We start from the raw sequence: 18,363 nt of genomic DNA on the forward strand, positions 1-18,363 counted from the left end.
CCCGCAACGGGCCGGCCAAGAATCATCTCTGGGGCTGACTGACTGACTGGCTGAAAAACGTGAAGTGAAGTGCAGTCAGTGAAGTGAGTGGTGATGACAGAACATGTGAAGTGAGTGGTGATGACAGAACATGTGCAGTCAGTGAAGTGAGTGGTGATGACAGAACATGTGCAGTCAGTGAAGTGAGTGGTGATGTCAGAACATGTGCAGTCAGTGAAGTGAGTGGTGATGTCAGAACATGTGAAGTGAGTGGTGATGACAGAACATGTGAAGTGAGTGGTGATGACAGAACATGTGAAGTGAGTGGTGATGTCAGAACATGTGCAGTCAGTGAAGTGAGTGGTGATGACAGAACATGTGCAGTCAGTGAAGTGAGTGGTGATGACAGAACATGTGAAGTGAGTGAAGTGAGTGGTGATGACAGAACATGTGAAGTGAGTGGTGATGACAGAACATGTGAAGTGAGTGGTGATGTCAGAACATGTGCAGTCAGTGAAGTGAGTGGTGATGACAGAACATGTGAAGTGAGTGGTGATGACAGAACATGTGCAGTCAGTGAAGTGAGTGGTGATGACAGAACATGTGAAGTCAGTGAAGTGAGTGGTGATGACAGAACATGTGCAGTCAGTGAAGTGAGTGGTGATGACAGAACATGTGCAGTCAGTGAAGTGAGTGGTGATGACAGAACATGTGCAGTCAGTGAAGTGAGTGGTGATGACAGAACATGTGCAGTCAGTGAAGTGAGTGGTGATGACAGAACATGTGCAGTCAGTGAAGTGAGTGGTGATGACAGAACATGTGCAGTCAGTGAAGTGAGTGGTGATGACAGAACATGTGCAGTCAGTGAAGTGAGTGGTGATGACAGAACATGTGAAGTGAGTGGTGATGTCAGAACATGTGCAGTCAGTGAAGTGAGTGGTGATGACAGAACATGTGAAGTGAGTGAAGTGAGTGGTGATGACAGAACATGTGAAGTGAGTGGTGATGACAGAACATGTGAAGTGAGTGGTGATGTCAGAACATGTGCAGTCAGTGAAGTGAGTGGTGATGCAGGCTGTCTGTGTTGTGGTGCTCCAGGCTTACGGAAGGGACCTAATGGAGGCTCAGGACTGGTGTAGGAAGTACATGCGCTCGGGGAACGTCAAAGACCTGACCCAGGCCTGGGATCTGTACTACCACGTCTTCAGACGCATCTCCAAGCAGCTGCCACAGGTGAGCCGCCACTCGCACTACAGCGCTCCACCACTAGGGCCATATGAAATCCATCTTCTACCGTCCCCCCCCCCCCCCCCCCCCGCACTTCGTACTCGGGTTCATATTATTATTATTATTATTATGATGGCTTGGCTCTCTCAGACAGCCTCTTCGACGTGTTTCTCAAAGTGAAAACCAAGTTGTGACGTGATGTAAGGGTCCCACGCAGGACCAACAACCCCCCTCTCTCACCAACAACACCCCAATTGAAAGCGGATTTATTTCTCTAGGCCTATTTTACAATTATGAAATCATTTAGGTTACTACAATAATTAGGCCTACTTTTCATTTTGATCATTAGGCCTGCTTGCAATTTCAGACAAATTGTGGAAAATTCTGCAATATTCCATGTTTTATAGTTGATTCAAATTGTATTGATGATGCAACTGCTGACAACAGCAGCAGAATCAATTCTGAAGTGTTTCGGACAATATTATCTGCTCATATTCAGTCAAATGCTTCCAAACCCATTTGGACGATTGCATGATTACGGTATGTTGGTTTGTCCAACTATTTTGGTCCCTTAAAATGTATTGTCATTCCTACATCGTTCACCTGATTTGGATGTAAATACCCTCGATTTAAAACTAGAAGTCTGCAGTTAAAGCACATATTGATTGTTTCATGTCAAGTCCATTGTGGTGCAGTGTGTACAGAGCCAAAATGATGAAGATTGTGTCCAATGTCCAAATACATACGGACCTAACTGTATATATCTGTATCATCATCTATATATCTATATATAATATACACACACACACACACACATGATATATCGTATTTCACACTGTTAAACCCCCTACTATGGACCATAGGAAAAAACTGTATTTTGCTTTGAACAAAAATATTGCTTTATTGAACTGAAACTGAAACTAATTAAGAGCATGTTTACACAAGGGTCCTCCATTATTAACTTATTTAGTGGCACGTGGTGCCGTGCATTTTCTGCAACATATCGTGAGCAGGATATTACAGGGACAGCTTACTGTGTGTGTTTAATATCACAGTATACTTAAAAAAAGACAGTATATTGTTTCTCCCTAGTTAGAATATTACCTGGGGTATGGATGGCAGCAAATATGTTATCCTGTTTCCCATTTATTTTCTCAGCCTATCCAAAATGAGTTTGGCACAATAGTTGTTTGCCTCAAACACGACAGTTCGAGCCAAAGGTGCATATATACATCATGGATATGAGCCAATATCTGGAACACTGTGTACATATTATATATTATATATATATATTATTATATATTATATACACTGTGTGCATATTCTAGGCAGTGTTTGCATGAGCCTGGCGTTTTGTCCGCCTAATCAACTGAAAACTAACTGTCTGTGTCCCCTGGTGCAGCTGACCTCCCTGGAGCTGCAATACGTATCTCCCAAGCTGCTGATGTGCAGGGACCTCGAGCTAGCTGTGCCGGGCACCTACGACCCCAACCAGCCCATTATCCGCATCCAGTCCATCGCCGCCTCCCTGCAGGTCATCACCTCCAAGCAGCGCCCGCGCAAGCTCACCATCATGGGTAAGACGAGGAGGAGAGCACACGAGCCTCAGGCCTGTGAACAAATAGAAGAGGTTAGAGTCGTTTTAGGCCTAGTTTACCTGACAATGCTCCCTGCATAAAACGGCAAACTTTTGTTGCGTTTGGGTCTTCCAGTGAGTGACGGCATCAGTCAGTGGTATGATGTCACAATGTCATGATGTCATAATGTTAAGATAACACACACTTTTCAGTCCCTTCATACTGCCTTCCGTTTGAGAGGCAGTGCACACACACAGAAGCCGTTTTCCCACATGCGCTTTGTACCGCTAAATGACCGGAACGTGGTCTAATGCCTGCATGTGGGAAAGTCGTCGTGCCGGTATAAGCGCGACCCCGTCGTCCCCGACATTTCACCAGTTTCGAGCCAGTCAGAAGAGCGGTATGCTCTTAAGGGGACGCAAGGGGAAACGGGTCCAGTCATTTTCCGCGACAGCGGTCCTTCAATCATGGGCGAGGAGTAGCCTACACACGTTGCTTAATGTTCCAGCGGGCATAATCTAATCATTCGCGCACATTAAAGCAAACTGGCGAAATGATCTTGTGATAACCTAATAAGAGCAGTATGTCAGCTTGCTGATTTCCGAAGGCAACCCCGGACACATCAAACGAAGCCAGTCTGTAAAAAGTGCTTCAACGCGACGCAGGTGAACGGATAAACATCGAACCAGCAACTATTTCTCTCAGACACGGATCCCAACTTCTTCAAAGTGCATCATCTAATCATTCGCGCACATCAAAGCAAACTACTTCCACATTTCGCTTCGTGCATTTGCTTTCTCTACATACATACAAGCGTTGGGCAGCTTGCCTTGCAAGCCTCTGCCGTTCTCGCTGTGTCTGTCCTGTGTCAGGCTGCTGCGAAGTACGGAGGACTGAGTGAAGGACTGGCCTCTCTCAGAGGGGAGGGGGGAAATCGGCTGTGTTTATTACGCTGGCTTGACGCTGCTCTTGTCAAACGAGTGTGATTTATTGTGTGACAAGTTTTGCCGACCCCCAAATAAGCTCCCCCCGCCCCCCAACATACCGGCTATTTGACGACTAGATTCCCACATGCGCGCGATAAGGTGTGAAGGGAAATTCAGGGAAATGTCCGATATTGACGTACAGGTAATTTTCCGGTACGCATGTGGGAAAACGGCTATAGTCGGTGTGGTACAGTGACACACCTGAACTATGTTCCAAGGCAGAATACCGGTGAAAGCTGTTGAAAGATGGCAGACACTGAGACCTGATGAGAGAGAAGGAGAATGGAATTCAAAGAAGAATGACAATGACCTTGGATCGCACAACAGTCCCCTCCCAATATCAACACATGGACTCAGTAGGCATAGTTGTATTATGAGGGATACTTATGGAATACCTCGTCATACCCCAGGGCTCCACGATGCCACCTACGCAGGAGATCTGGACAAACTGAGGGGCCTGCTGCAGGAAAACTTCAGAAGGCAGATCAATGAGTTGTGGTTTGTGTGGTACTACGACATATGGAGGAGCACCGCTCTGGGATCATGCTGCCTGTGTGGCCCTACCTGATCACCCAGGGAGCCCAGGTAGACCTAGCTGATGTCACAGACCAGGTAGACCTAGCTGATGTCACAGACCAGGTAGACCTAGCTGATGTCACAGACCGCATGCCTCTCTACTGGGCCGTGGTCACCTGGACTGCGTCCGGTTCCTCCTGGAAGGCGGTGCCGACCCCAACGGAAGCAGGGACTGCCCATACTACACCCCAGTGTACCGTGCTGCCTGGGCGGGAAGGCTGGACTTACTGCAGGAACTCATCAGGTTCCATCAGCAATCACATCTCCTCTCTACATCAGTGCCATCTTCCACCAACTGGACTACTTCCGCCTGCTGCTCCAGGCCGCTGGTCTTCTGACCCGTCACGTGGCTTCTCGGCTGCTGGTTCTGGTGCTTTTTTCCGGGTGCAATGCGGCCGGCGTCCAGCTGCTCCTGGACCATGGCGCTGACCCGGCGATTAACCGTGTTGTTGACGTACCCCCAAACATTGCCTCAAGGCTGAATGGCCACACCACTGCTCCATGGGCTTCAAGGTGTTGGTGCTTGTATGAGTCTGGATGTAGACTGTAACTTGACTTACGAGGCCATTTTTCTTCTTCTTTTTAGCAGATATCTTAGTTACAAGATTGAGCTAGCAAAGCAGTTTTGTGATATTTATTCAGTTTGGGGAATCACGAGCTGTAGAAAGCATTAGCTCAAGTTGGCTGGCAGACTCAAGAAGGACGAGAAAGCGTCTCTGTTGCTACGTCGTTACTAAGGGTCGGCCTAATTGCTGGAGTCGTTTTTTTGGCCAGCGCAAGCGGGCCCTATATCTGGCTTTGTCCAGTCCAATTTGCGTGCCGATTCTCATGAACGCTTTATCGCGCTGGCCATATGCTAGGTTCCGACCTAGCCTTGTTTCTTTTTTACGAATTGCCCCACAATATTAATACATTTTGTTTATATCTTTTATTTTCTTGGTAACTGTTTTGTAATCGCAATATTACACTTGTTAGGCTGGCTTTACACGGTGAAACTTGCACGCAACTTTAGTTGCATGCAACTTAGGTGAAACCAAGTTGCAAATGAATTGCATGGTATAAACCCTTCTGCAACTCACTTGAAACTTCTGTGAAACTCAGCTGCGACAGTTGCACAGCTCTCAACTTTGTGGAACTAGTTTCATGCAACAGCCAATCAAAATGCTGATAACCAGTCAGCTGTTGTCACAAGGTGGCAACAACGAGCTATTTATTTATTTATTTTCCTTGAATCGATCAATAAATTTGAGAAAAATAATAACAATGCACTCACCGGAGGCTCATTGGCTCAAGCTCCTTGAAAAGAGTGTGAAACGATCCACTGGTATGTCTTTTAAGTAGCCAGTCCTTCACCCACATACGTTTAACTTTTTTTTTCACGTGTTTTTTCCTCCTCCTCCTCCAACATAGCCATGAGTATTAAAGCACTAATAGCTCTCTTCCTATTCTCGGGGCCCGGGACAGCCATATTTTATCTAAAAGTAGCTAGCTAGCTAGCCAACCAGCCAGCCAGTGCCAGGGAAAAAAACGATACAACACCTCCGAGTCTGAATTGATATTTTCCAGCGAGAAAACGATATGAAATACGATACAAAGATACAGAATGACAATTCTCACTTGAAAAAAGAAGAAAACGATACAATAGATGAAAAATGACCAATCTAGCTAGCTAGTTTTGCTGGAAGAAACTGCCAAGTTGCACGAGACTTGATTATTTTTGAATTGCTTTGTGTAACTGTGAAGTTGCATGGAAATTGGGTTGCATGCAACTTGCAACCTGCAACTAGTTGCGTGCAAGTTTCACCGTGTAAAGCCAGCCTTAGAGTTTTGTCAGCAAGAAACTCAGGAGTATTCGTTGAATGGGAGGGAAGCTCAGCGAGACTGGAGACAAGGACACATTCGACAACAAGACAGGTGGATAAGGTTAAGTGCACAGTGTCACATGTTTATTTAAGACTAGCAGACATTAATGGTTATATCAAAGCATATATTAAAATTGGTACAAGTCAGAAACAACTGAATAAACTCTTAGATACTGATACCCAAAGTAGTTCAAGTCCAGAAGATCTATCTCAGTCAGAAACGATCGTCTCGGCAGTGACCTGTCATTCCTCAACACCAAGTGTCAGGGGATGAAAGGATACCGCACCCCTCTCACTCTGAGATGTTATACAGTAAATGTGACTTTCTGATTGGTCCTGAAGTTGAAAGCAGGAGTCAAGTCAAGTCAAGTCAAGTTTATTTATATAGCCCTAATTCACAAGCATGTCTCAGAGGGCTTCACAGAAAGTATGTCTAGCTGATTCTAGCTAACACACAGTAACAAGAATATACAGAATAAAGATAACATTTGAACATTTGAAGAAAGCAGGAGAGTGGAGGAGGGAGGGAGAGGGAGGAGAGGGGGGAGGTGGGGAGAAAATAGGAAATGTGGAGGAGGAGAGAACAGAGGAGGAGAGATGAGGGTGCAGGGGAGGGAGAGCCAGGGTAGGGGTAGGGTCTAGGGTTGGGGGAGGGGAGGGAGTAGGATACGGGCCCGGATTAGGGCGAGGGTGGGGAGAAATGGGAAATGTGGAGGAGGAGAGAACAGAGAAGGAGAGGGTGCAGGGGAGGGAGAGCAGGGGGAATGTGAGAGGGAGGAGAGGGCAGAGAGGAGGAGAGAACAGAGAAGGAGAGGTGGGAGGGCGCAGGGGAAGGAGAGCAGCGGGAATGTGAGAGAGGGGAGAGGACAGAGAGGAGGAGAGAACAGAGAAGGAGAGGTGGAAGGGTACAGGGGAGGTAGAGTAGAGGTAGGGTCTAGGGTGGAGGGAGGGAGTAGGATACGGGCCCGGATTAGGGCGAGGGTGGGGAGAAAATGGGAAATGTGGAGGAGGAGAGAACAGAGAAGGAGAGGTGGGAGGGTGCAGGGGAAGGAGAGCAGGGGGAATGTGAGAGAGGGGGGAGGACAGAGAGTAGAGGTAGGGTCTAGGGTGGAGGGAGGGAGTAGGATACGGGCCCGGATTAGGGCGAGGGTGGGGAGAAAATGGGAAATGTGGAGGAGGAGAGAACAGAGAAGGAGAGGTGGGAGGGTGCAGGGGAAGGAGAGCAGGGGGAATGTGAGAGAGGGGGGAGGACAGAGAGACAGAGAAGGAGAGGTGGGAGGGTGCAGGGGAAGGAGAGCAGGGGGAATGTGAGAGAAGGGAGAGCAGGAAGTGGCAGGGATTCAGGAAAATAGGGGAGAAGAGGAGAAGGAGCAGAGGGGGGGAGAATGAGGAGAGAGCAGGAGAAGGGAGGGGGGGGCGGTGGGATGTGGGGGAGGAAAGAGCATGGAAAGAGAGGAGAACAAGAAGGGGGAAGAAGGGAAGAAGCGGGGGAAGGGGGAAAGAGAGGGGGGGGGGGAGAAGATCAGACAACTGACTACTCTAAGCATTAACCAGAGCTAACTGGGACATAGTATCTAGCTAATCTACAGCCTAATCTGGCCTATCCTACCCTGCTCTAGTCTGATTTTAGCCTGAACACTAACAGGTCAGCCTTAGGCTGTAGCTAATCTATCGCCTACCTAAGCTGTTCTAAACCAACCGGCAGCCCTCGACCAGTGATGAAGAGCACCGATGCCCCCCGACCCGGCCCCCGCCCACATAAGGCGTGGGAGGGAAGGCCAGGCCGGGACACAGCGGCACCCCCTCACCCCCAGTGAACGCAAGAAAACCTTTCCACCATATGGTGGCAATCCACACATGGATCGCCACATGGATTGCCCCAGTGACTTGGCTGAGGAGGAACCTTGTGAGGTCGTTGTGCTAGGGGCCAATTGCTGCGGCCCGGGCGGAGGAGGAGTCTTGAAGCCAAAAACATCATTTCCCAGAAGTCTTGAGGCAAAGCCACCGTTGATCCTCGAGTGGGCGTATCCCGACGCAGGCCATGTGGGTGTTTGTGTTTGAGAGAGAGAGAGAGAGAGGAAGAGAAAGAAGAGAGATAGTGTTTGTGAGTGAGTGAGTGTGTATCTGGGGGGTGTGTGTGTGTATATAAAGTGTGCATTATATTAACTATAAACAATAACATATATGTACACTCTGCAGTGACATGTCTTCTGTGTGAGAGCTCAAGAGGGGGAGGGGGGGCCGGTGGTGTGCTTGTGTGTGTGTGTGTGTGTGGGGTGCGGGGGGTGTGTGTGTGTGTGTGTGTGTGGTGCGGGGGGTGTGTGTGTGTGTGTGTGTGTGGTGCGGGGGGGGGGTGTGTGTGTGTGTCCGCGCAGGATTGACACACACACATCCATGATAGTACATTTCTTCTTCATAACACAAATCATATTTCAAACTGCATTTTCATAATTGGTTAGAAAAAACATTACATACAAATATATCTCAATAAGTAATATGGGAGCCAGTATATTACTTCAAACTTTTTTAAACAATGGTCTGTTATAAGCTCTGACGGGAAACTTACTCCCATCATGTTTACAGATAGCACGGCCACCTGCAAGGTCGAAATACGTCAGTTCTTACGTGGTTCTTACACAGCACTCGATACTAAAATAAGGCCGTCTTTGTTCTAAGCTAGACCTCAAGAGCTTTTTTTGGTGGGAACTGCAGAATACATAATTCAGTACTTTTCTCACACTAACTGTTCTCAATTGCACATGGGCACATGGGCAGCTCTCAATCATCAATCCCAAACACATGGGTTGTATGCAATCACATATGATCACCCTATTGATTAGAATTTGGGCCGTTTGTAAACATCAATACACTTGAGGGTGTGCTTTACTGTCATTATTGGCACGTGATGCTCGGCGCTAGCGCCTCGGTGCTGACTGAGGCCAATAATGACGGTAAAGCGTCGGGTGTACTCGAGTACACTCGAGTGTACACTCAAGTGTACACTCGAGTGTACTCGAGTGTACACAGTGTAATATTGCGATCTGCATAAGTAATGCCGAGTGTCTCCTGTACTCTTCCCTTTGATATGTATTATGGCGTGGCTCAGGGTCACACAGCATCCTTTGTAAAAGACGACAGCTAATAAATCACTTGACCTCTCCGTTCAGACCAAGATCAAGACCCACGGCCTTAGGGTTAGGGTTATGACCCACGGCCTTAGGGTTAGGGTTATGACCCACGGCCTTAGGGTTAGGGTTATGACCCACGGCCGCACACAGATGGTTCAGATTGAACGTGTGTCTCTCCTCTCCTAGCGACACACAACACAGCGCCTACTGGGAATGTCATCAGGAGCAAAATCCTCTCACTCCATCTGTGTTTCCATGAGCCGTGCCAGAGGGGCTGAACACAGACTATATGAGCCATGCCAGAGGGGCTGAACACAGACTATATGAGCCATGCCAGAGGGGCTGAACACAGACTATATGAGCCATGCCAGAGGGGCTGAACACAGACTATATGAGCCATGCCAGAGGGGCTGAACACAGACTATATGAGCCATGCCAGAGGGGCTGAACACAGACTATATGAGCCATGCCAGAGGGGCTGAACACAGACTATATGAGCCGTGCCAGAGGGGCTGAACACAGACTATATGAGCCATGCCAGAGGGGCTGAACACAGACTATATGAGCCATGCCAGAGGGGCTGAACACAGACTATATGAGCCATGCCAGAGGGGCTGAACACAGACTATATGAGCCATGCCAGAGGGGCTGAACACAGACTATATGAGCCATGCCAGAGGGGCTGAACACAGACTATATGAGCCATGCCAGAGGGGCTGAACACAGACTATATGAGCCATGCCAGAGGGGCTGAACACAGACTATATGAGCCATGCCAGAGGGGCTGAACACAGACTATATGAGCCATGCCAGAGGGGCTGAACACAGACTATATGAGCCATGCCAGAGGGGCTGAACACAGACTATATGAGCCATGCCAGAGGGGCTGAAAACAGACTATATGAGCCATGCCAGAGGGGCTGAACACAGACTATATGAGCCATGCCAGAGGGGCTGAAAACAGACTATATGAGCCATGCCAGAGGGGCTGAACACAGACTATATGAGCCATGCCAGAGGGGCTGAACACAGACTATATGAGCCATGCCAGAGGGGCTGAACACAGACTATATGAGCCATGCCAGAGGGGCTGAACACAGACTATATGAGCCATGCCAGAGGGGCTGAACACAGACTATATGAGCCATGCCAGAGGGGCTGAACACAGACTATATGAGCCATGCCAGAGGGGCTGAACACAGACTATATGAGCCATGCCAGAGGGGCTGAACACAGACTATATGAGCCATGCCAGAGGGGCTGAAAACAGACTATATGAGCCATGCCAGAGGGGCTGAACACAGACTATATGAGCCATGCCAGAGGGGCTGAACACAGACTATATGAGCCATGCCAGAGGGGCTGAACACAGACTATATGAGCCATGCCAGAGGGGCTGAACACAGACTATATGAGCCATGCCAGAGGGGCTGAAAACAGACTATATGAGCCATGCCAGAGGGGCTGAACACAGACTATATGAGCCATGCCAGAGGGGCTGAACACAGACTATATGAGCCATGCCAGAGGGGCTGAACACAGACTATATGAGCCATGCCAGAGGGGCTGAACACAGACTATATGAGCCATGCCAGAGGGGCTGAACACAGACTATATGAGCCATGCCAGAGGGGCTGAACACAGACTATATGAGCCATGCCAGAGGGGCTGAACACAGACTATATGAGCCGTGCCAGAGGGGCTGAACACAGACTATATGAGCCATGCCAGAGGGGCTGAACACAGACTATATGAGCCATGCCAGAGGGGCTGAAAACAGACTATATGAGCCATGCCAGAGGGGCTGAACACAGACTATATGAGCCATGCCAGAGGGGCTGAACACAGACTATATGAGCCATGCCAGAGGGGCTGAAAACAGACTATATACAGTACATCCATTGTCTTCCTGCTTCCCCCGGGGGGATCGATCGCTTCACTCCATTAAAGCTAGTATCTTTAGGGTTAGGGTTAGTTATCATTAAAGCTAGTATCACAATGACAGTGGTGGCCGTAATGCGACCTGTCTGTTGAGAATACTGGGGGCATTGTAAGATCCCTGTGCACTTACTTACATAACGCCACTCATCTGTACTGCCCATAAGTTCAATAGATTTTCCTTTCTGTCATGGCGAAAACTGGAGTCTGCTGAGGAGGATTGGGTTTGATAGCTACCCGCAGCTTAGCCAGTGCATGCATGTATTTTTCCTCTCCATGTGAGTTGATCAGGAGAAATGTTTTGGCTACAAGCAAAGTTACACTGAAACTTTCCCCTCTTCCATGGTTTGGTCAAGATATCTGGCAATGAATGAAAAGGCCTGACTTTTTCCTTAAAAAGTCTCCAGCATCTAGAGACTTCCTTGTCAATACATTTGTATGTATGGCTTTACTCATGTGGTTTTATATTTCATTATGTTTCTTTTGGGGTGTATTTTAATGTAAAAGCTGTGTTGAAAGGTGTTGAAAATTAGCGTTATGCTAAAAACACTTAACACTGTGTATCTGGTTGTTGTGCATACATGTATGTTACATCTCCAATGCTCTGTGATGTCCATATCAAATTAACTTAACCTATGTTGTCGTTATAGAAACCAAACAGCGTCTCCGGTCGAACACGTTGACTCCGCGGCTGAGTTTTGAATGTTTATGTTGTGCCGTCCGTACTCCGGAGCATCAAACAATGCAGTATGCATAGCACTACTTGAAACATGTCGGTTATGTAGAAACAAAGCGTAAAACGTGGAGAAACTAACTGGTAAATGGACTGCATTTATATAGTGCTTTTATCCAAAGTGCTTTACAATGTGCCTACATTCACCCATTCACACACCGAGGGCGACCAGCTGCCACGCAGGGTGCTGGCACAGCCAGCTGCCACGCAGGGTGCTGGCACAGCCAGCTGCCACGCAGGCCAGGGTGCTGGCACAGCCAGCTGCCACGCAGGGTGCTGGCACAGCCATCGGGAGCAATTTGGGGTTCAGTGTCTTGCCCAAGGACACTTTGACAAACCTCCGACCTTCTGGTTAGTGGAAGACGTGCTCTACCTCCTGAGCCACAGCCACCCTGAAAGAAAGAAAGAAAGAAAGTAGCCTACTGGAATCTCTCCTCTGCCTCTACCAAACCAGAAGTCAACAACACACACACTGCCACGTCATTAGGCCTACCATAAGTGACTGTGAATTCAGTCTGAGCGCAACACAAAAACATTCCGTAATAAAAAAATATACTTGGCGTCTATTTGAGACCAGCGTTTATTTTATTATATGCCAATTACCACATGACTCATATAAATGAGCCTTATTATCAATTGAACAGGTAAATTGCATGCAGGTGTGCGTGCAGTCACTGGATAGCTTAGTTGTTCTTTGAGTTAATCCTTAGTAGGGATCCTCCACACAGTTTGATCATGAGAGCCCTGTTCATCTCAGTTCAGTTCAAATCACTTCAGCTCAGTTGAGTTAATGTCATTGCGAGTCTGATGGGTGTTGTTGTGCTGTGTGGCGCCCTCTGCAGGCAGTAATGGGCATGAGTTCATGTTCCTGCTGAAGGGACATGAGGACCTGAGACAGGATGAGCGGGTGATGCAGCTCTTTGGCCTGGTCAACACACTGCTGGCCAACGACCCCGCCTCCCTACGCAAGAACCTCAGGTACACACACACTCTCACACACACACACACACACACACACACACACACACACACACAAATACTCTCTCACACACTCACCCTCACACACACTCTCTCTCACTCTCTCTCACACACACTCAAACACTCTCACACTCGCACACACTCTCTCACACACACAAACGCTCTCTCTCACTCTCTGTCACACTCACACACACACTCAAAAATAAACAAATAAAATAAAGTAGTGTCAGCAAAAAAAGAGAAAAAAAGAAGAGAGGTGGGGGAAACAACATATGCATAACAGTCAAGTGTGTGTGTGTCTGCGCGTGTGTCTGTGCGTGTGTGTGTCTGCGTGTTTGTGTGTGTGTGTCTGCGCGTGTGTGTGTGTTTCTGCGTGTGTGTGTGTATGTGATGTGATGTCTGCACTGCATTCCCCAGCATCCAGCGCTATGCCGTCATCCCCCTGTCCACTAACTCGGGTCTGATTGGCTGGGTGCCTCACTGTGACACGCTGCACGCGCTCATCAGAGACTACAGAGAGAAGAAGAAGATCCTGCTCAACATAGAGCATCGCATCATGCTCAGGGTCAGGACCACAAACACCATCTCTGCTCTCGCTAACCAATCACAATCACTTTTATTGCCACATTATGTCAAGTTTAGATACAAGGAATTTGTCTTGGTGTCAGTATGCAGCGTAGCCATCATATCAATATTCAGAAGATTTTGATCTGCTGATTCAGCAATTTAAACAGGGCTACGCACGACCGGTGAGCCTGCCAGCGTAGGCAGCATGCAGCGCACACACAGCTGACGTGAACAGTGCAAGTATAATATAATGTAGCTGTGGAGATAACCAAGGGACCAAGTATACTCAATTATAATGTTGATGGGGAGATAACAGGAGAGAGTAAAAGCTATGACCCCATGCAACACAATTGTATTTTATTTTAAATTGTAGGGGGTCCCTGCTGTGTTTCTCTATCAACCCCTGCTCTCTTCCAATCAAATTGCTCGGCCGGAACTAACAGTTGTAGAAATCTTGAGTTCAACTTGATGAAACTTGTGCTTGGTTGGCGATGGTTTTTGTGATGTAGCGTGCTTTGCGTCTGTGGATTCCAGATGGCCCCAGACTACGACCACCTGACGCTGATGGAAAAGGTGGAGGTGTTCGAACACGCGGTCAACAACACAGCCGGAGACGACCTGGCCAAGCTGCTGTGGCTCAAGAGCCCCAGCTCCGAGGTACCACACCCACACAGCAGCACCCCATCCTCACATCTCAGTGGGTGGAGGGGGGGAGTGTCCCACCGCGGAGACACGGGTTCAAATCCCAGCAGCGGTTCTTCCGGCTTGGTCAGACGTCGTCGACACAAGTGGCCGTGTCTGCGGGTGGGAAGCTGGTGGGGTATGAGGGGGAATAGTGTGATCCTGCCAGTGAAACTCCTCGCTGCCAAGTAAGAGGAAGTGGCAGGCGACTGCACGTGTATCAGAGGAAGCATGGTGCTAGTCTACAACTCTCCCCAGATGGGCAGAGGGGGTGGAGCAACGGCCGGGACAGAAGGGGTTATTGACCAATTGGAGAGAAAATGGGGGAGATGAGAAAAAAGGATGAATGGAACAGCCTAGCAGTGTCTCCTGTGCGTTTCTGCTGTGCTCTGCTCTATACTGTACATTTGTCTTCTTTCTCCACCAGGTGTGGTTTGACAGGAGGACCAACTACACTCGCTCGTTGGCTGTGATGTCCATGGTGGGCTACATCCTGGGTCTGGGTGATAGGTGAGGATGACACATGGCCCTGTGATGCCTCCTTTACAGCAGCTTGTTCAGAACATGGAGACACTATTTCCATTTGTCCCCAGGCATCCTTCCAACCTGATGTTGGACCGGCTGAGCGGCAAGATCCTCCACATCGACTTCGGAGACTGTTTCGAGGTGAGAGGCACTTCTTTTGCCTACAGATACAGTACTTGCTTTAAAGGTCTCTTGAGACTGAACTCCATCCACCATCCTCCACAGGTGGCCATGACCAGAGAGAAGTTCCCTGAGAAGATCCCCTTCCGGCTGACCAGAATGCTGACCAACGCCATGGAGGTAGGCGGGCGCCATCCTGCAATACACACCAAGAGGAAATGTGTGGGTGGGCTGAAAGCAGCTGGAAGTGGGGGTGTGACCTTATTGTATCGTTATCGATATATTGTCACGATTATCCTGTCGGGAATAATCAGGATTAATGTCACGATAATCATCAAAATACGTTTAAAACTCTTAATATGGCACTAAAACATACTGGAATCACTTTAGCTTACACTTTGTTAAGAAAGACATATTGGAGGAGGTCAGGGCAGACACCTTCCTTCCTCTGGCAGCTTCTGCAGGTGGGAACCTCGTCTTTCTGTCGTTCCTGTTTTGAGTATTTGCAGACATCTGATTGTGGCAAATGGCAATTTAAAATCAAAAAGGAAATCAAGAGGAATGCGACTTGTTAGTGAGCCAAGTTAGACATCTTTTTCAAGCCGGGACGATATTCATTCTCTTGTGACGATATTCACAATTATACGGTTAATGGACATTCATCACGATACAATTACATTGAGAGTTTATTATAACAATAGATGATAATATTGTCAAGTCAAGTCAAGTTTATTTGTATAGCCCTAATTCACAAGCATGTCTGAGGGCTTCACAGAAAATATGTCTAGCTAATTCTAGCTGACACAACAGTAGCAAATTACAGTAGTAATAATTGTATATTATTAAATTAAATTACAGTAGTAACAATTGTATATTGTCCCACCCCTAGTTACAATTAATATTCCTCTAATCAAAAATGCATATTGTGATATCGTGATAGTGGCAACATTCCAACTTGTTGACTTAATGATGTCACACCGTTACGCTGCAACAGTGTGACATATGCACAGCAACAATAAGCATGGCTGAAATCGGCTCCATGGGGGAGGAGCTAATTCCAAAAAGGGGAGTGACTTCAGTAGTGTGGAAGTTGTTTGGTTACACAAGAGCATGTAGAACAGACCATGGTCATATTTGAAGGCATATTTGAAGGCAAACTGAGATAACTATTGAAATTAATAATAAAATAGGTTTTAGTATTTTGTTATATTAGTCCTATCTTGTCAATAATATTGTTATGGCAGAAATACTGTGATATTGTGGTGGTGGAGGTGTGCTGGCTTCAGCTTGAGATGTTACAGAGTGAACAGGTCCCGCCTCTCCCCTGTTCTGTGTCCCGCTCAGCTTTGTCTCAGTAAACCTAGAGAGCAAAATGTTCCAGGAGAAGCAGCTACAATGCTTTAATGTAACAAGTGTAGTCAGCTGCTGTTACTGTAAAGTGTGTGTGTGTGTGTGTGTGTGTGTGTGTGTGTGTGTGTGTGTGTGTGTGTGTGTGTGTGTGTGTGTGTGCGTGCGTGCGTGCGTGCGTGCGTGTGTGTGTCAGGTGACTGGTCTGGACGGTAACTACCGCATCACGTGTCACACGGTGATGGAGGTGTTGAGGGAGCACAGGGACAGCGTCATGGCCGTGCTGGAGGCCTTCGTCTATGACCCGCTGCTCAACTGGAGGCTCATGGACAGTAAGTGTTCACGCTCACTATAGATCTTTCTACCACTTTTTACAGTGTACAGATTGGAACAAAAGAGATGTGTCACTTAAAGGATAAGTTCACCCAAAAATGAAAATTCAGTCATTATCTACTCACCCCCATGTCGATGGAAGGACGGGTGAAGTTTTTAAGTCCTTTCCTGGAGATTCACAGCAAAACACTGCTGTTAAAAAACAACAACTGCATACTGCTCACCTGGCATCAGGTCTCCACAAGCCCTGAGATCTTTTAGCTGAAATCTGCACTGTAGCCGGTTGCTGTAAGAAGTGAGTGACCTGCTACAGTTTAGATTTCAGCTAAAAACTCACTGACCTGTGTCCGATCTGCACTGCTGTCGCCTGTTGTAGCGCATGGCGCATCTCACTGGGCTCAGCCTGTTTAGATCAAGGTTTAGATCGTTTAGGTAGTGAAGATATCTTCAGCTGAGAGACCTACTGGCGCACGTCATTTTTGGGTGAACTTGTCCTTTAACTTGATAGACTTAACATTACCTAAAAAATCCACACATTCTCTCACACACTGTCACCTGTTTCACCTACAGCCAATCACACACTGTTACCTCTTTCACCTACAGCCAATCACACACTGTTACCTGTTTCACCTACAGCCAATCACACACTGTTACCTGTTTCACCTACAGCCAATCACACACTGTTACCTGTTTCACCTACAGCCAATCACACACTGTTACCTGTTTCACCTACAGCCAATCACACACTGTTACCTGTTTCACCTACAGCCAATCACACACTGTTACCTCTTTCACCTACAGCCAATCACACACTGTTACTTCTTTCACCTACAGCCAATCACACACTGTTACCTCTTTCACCTACAGCCAATCACACACTGTTACCTGTTTCACCTACAGCCAATCACACACTGTTACCTGTTTCACCTACAGCCAATCACACACTGTTACCTGTTTCACCTACAGCCAATCACACACTGTTACCTGTTTCACCTACAGCCAATCACACACTGTTACCTGTTTCACCTACAGCCAATCACACACTGTTACCTGTTTCACCTACAGCCAATCACACACTGTTACCTGTTTCACCTACAGCCAATACCAAAGGCAACAAGCGCTCCCGCACCAGAACAGACTCCTACACCGCTGGACAGTCAGTGGGTCAGTCTGCAATGCCTGGTCATCCTGCTTCCATTGAATCTCATGAGTATTATAGGACATGTCTCAATCATTATGTGTTTGTTTGTTTGTTTATTTATTTATTTATTTAAAATAGGGACAGTACACATTAATGAAAATGTCATGTAAATACACCAGATTATAGCCAGAGACTCACTATTTTCCATCTGTAGGCCCTTGGCAGCCAATTACAATTTACAAATGTACATCAACTTCATAAGCACAAAACCAAACAACAGCACATACAAGTTACAAAATTACCTGAACTATACAACCATAAAAACGACAACAGAAATGCCAGACAAATGACAATATAATATGTGCGATGTGGTGAGAGTGTTATAGGATTTGTCTCATTGTGTCTTGTCTGCACTGTGTCCTGTGCAGAGAATCTGGAAGGAATGGACCTTGGAGAGAGCGCCCACAAGAAGCCCGGCACCACAGTGCCTGAATCCATTCACTCCTTCAGTGAGTCGCCAGCTCTCACTTCACATTCATGTCTAATTGTTGAAATGTCATTATTACCTCCTGGCTGGGAAATTAAAAAAAAAAATCTAAAAATTCTGACAATAACTCGCAATTCTGATTTTAATCTCAGAATTCTGACTTATTTTTTTCTTCTCT

General features: G+C 47.3%; 1 protein-coding gene across 2 annotated transcripts in view; it reads left to right on the forward strand.

The window, feature by feature from the left end:
* Positions 1-18,363, forward strand: part of mtor (mechanistic target of rapamycin kinase) — a 172,494-nt gene that overhangs the window by 148,686 nt on the left and 5,445 nt on the right. Inside the window, exons 45-55 of one of the 2 annotated variants that reach the window (XM_083638895.1) lie at positions 1,078-1,212; positions 2,609-2,783; positions 12,849-12,984; positions 13,402-13,549; positions 14,086-14,208; positions 14,660-14,742; positions 14,826-14,898; positions 14,983-15,057; positions 16,421-16,556; positions 17,623-17,721; positions 18,127-18,207. In XM_083638895.1, the coding sequence (XP_083495021.1) occupies positions 1,078-1,212; positions 2,609-2,783; positions 12,849-12,984; positions 13,402-13,549; positions 14,086-14,208; positions 14,660-14,742; positions 14,826-14,898; positions 14,983-15,057; positions 16,421-16,556; positions 17,623-17,721; positions 18,127-18,207 (1,264 nt within the window). The remainder of the gene's footprint in view (positions 1-1,077; positions 1,213-2,608; positions 2,784-12,848; positions 12,985-13,401; positions 13,550-14,085; positions 14,209-14,659; positions 14,743-14,825; positions 14,899-14,982; positions 15,058-16,420; positions 16,557-17,622; positions 17,722-18,126; positions 18,208-18,363) is intronic. The other variant, XM_083638896.1, reaches the window with a different exon arrangement.

The sequence above is a fragment of the Poromitra crassiceps genome, assembly GCF_964638095.1.
Source record: "Poromitra crassiceps genome assembly, chromosome: 6".
In the NCBI taxonomy this organism is placed as follows: domain Eukaryota; kingdom Metazoa; phylum Chordata; class Actinopteri; order Beryciformes; family Melamphaidae; genus Poromitra; species Poromitra crassiceps.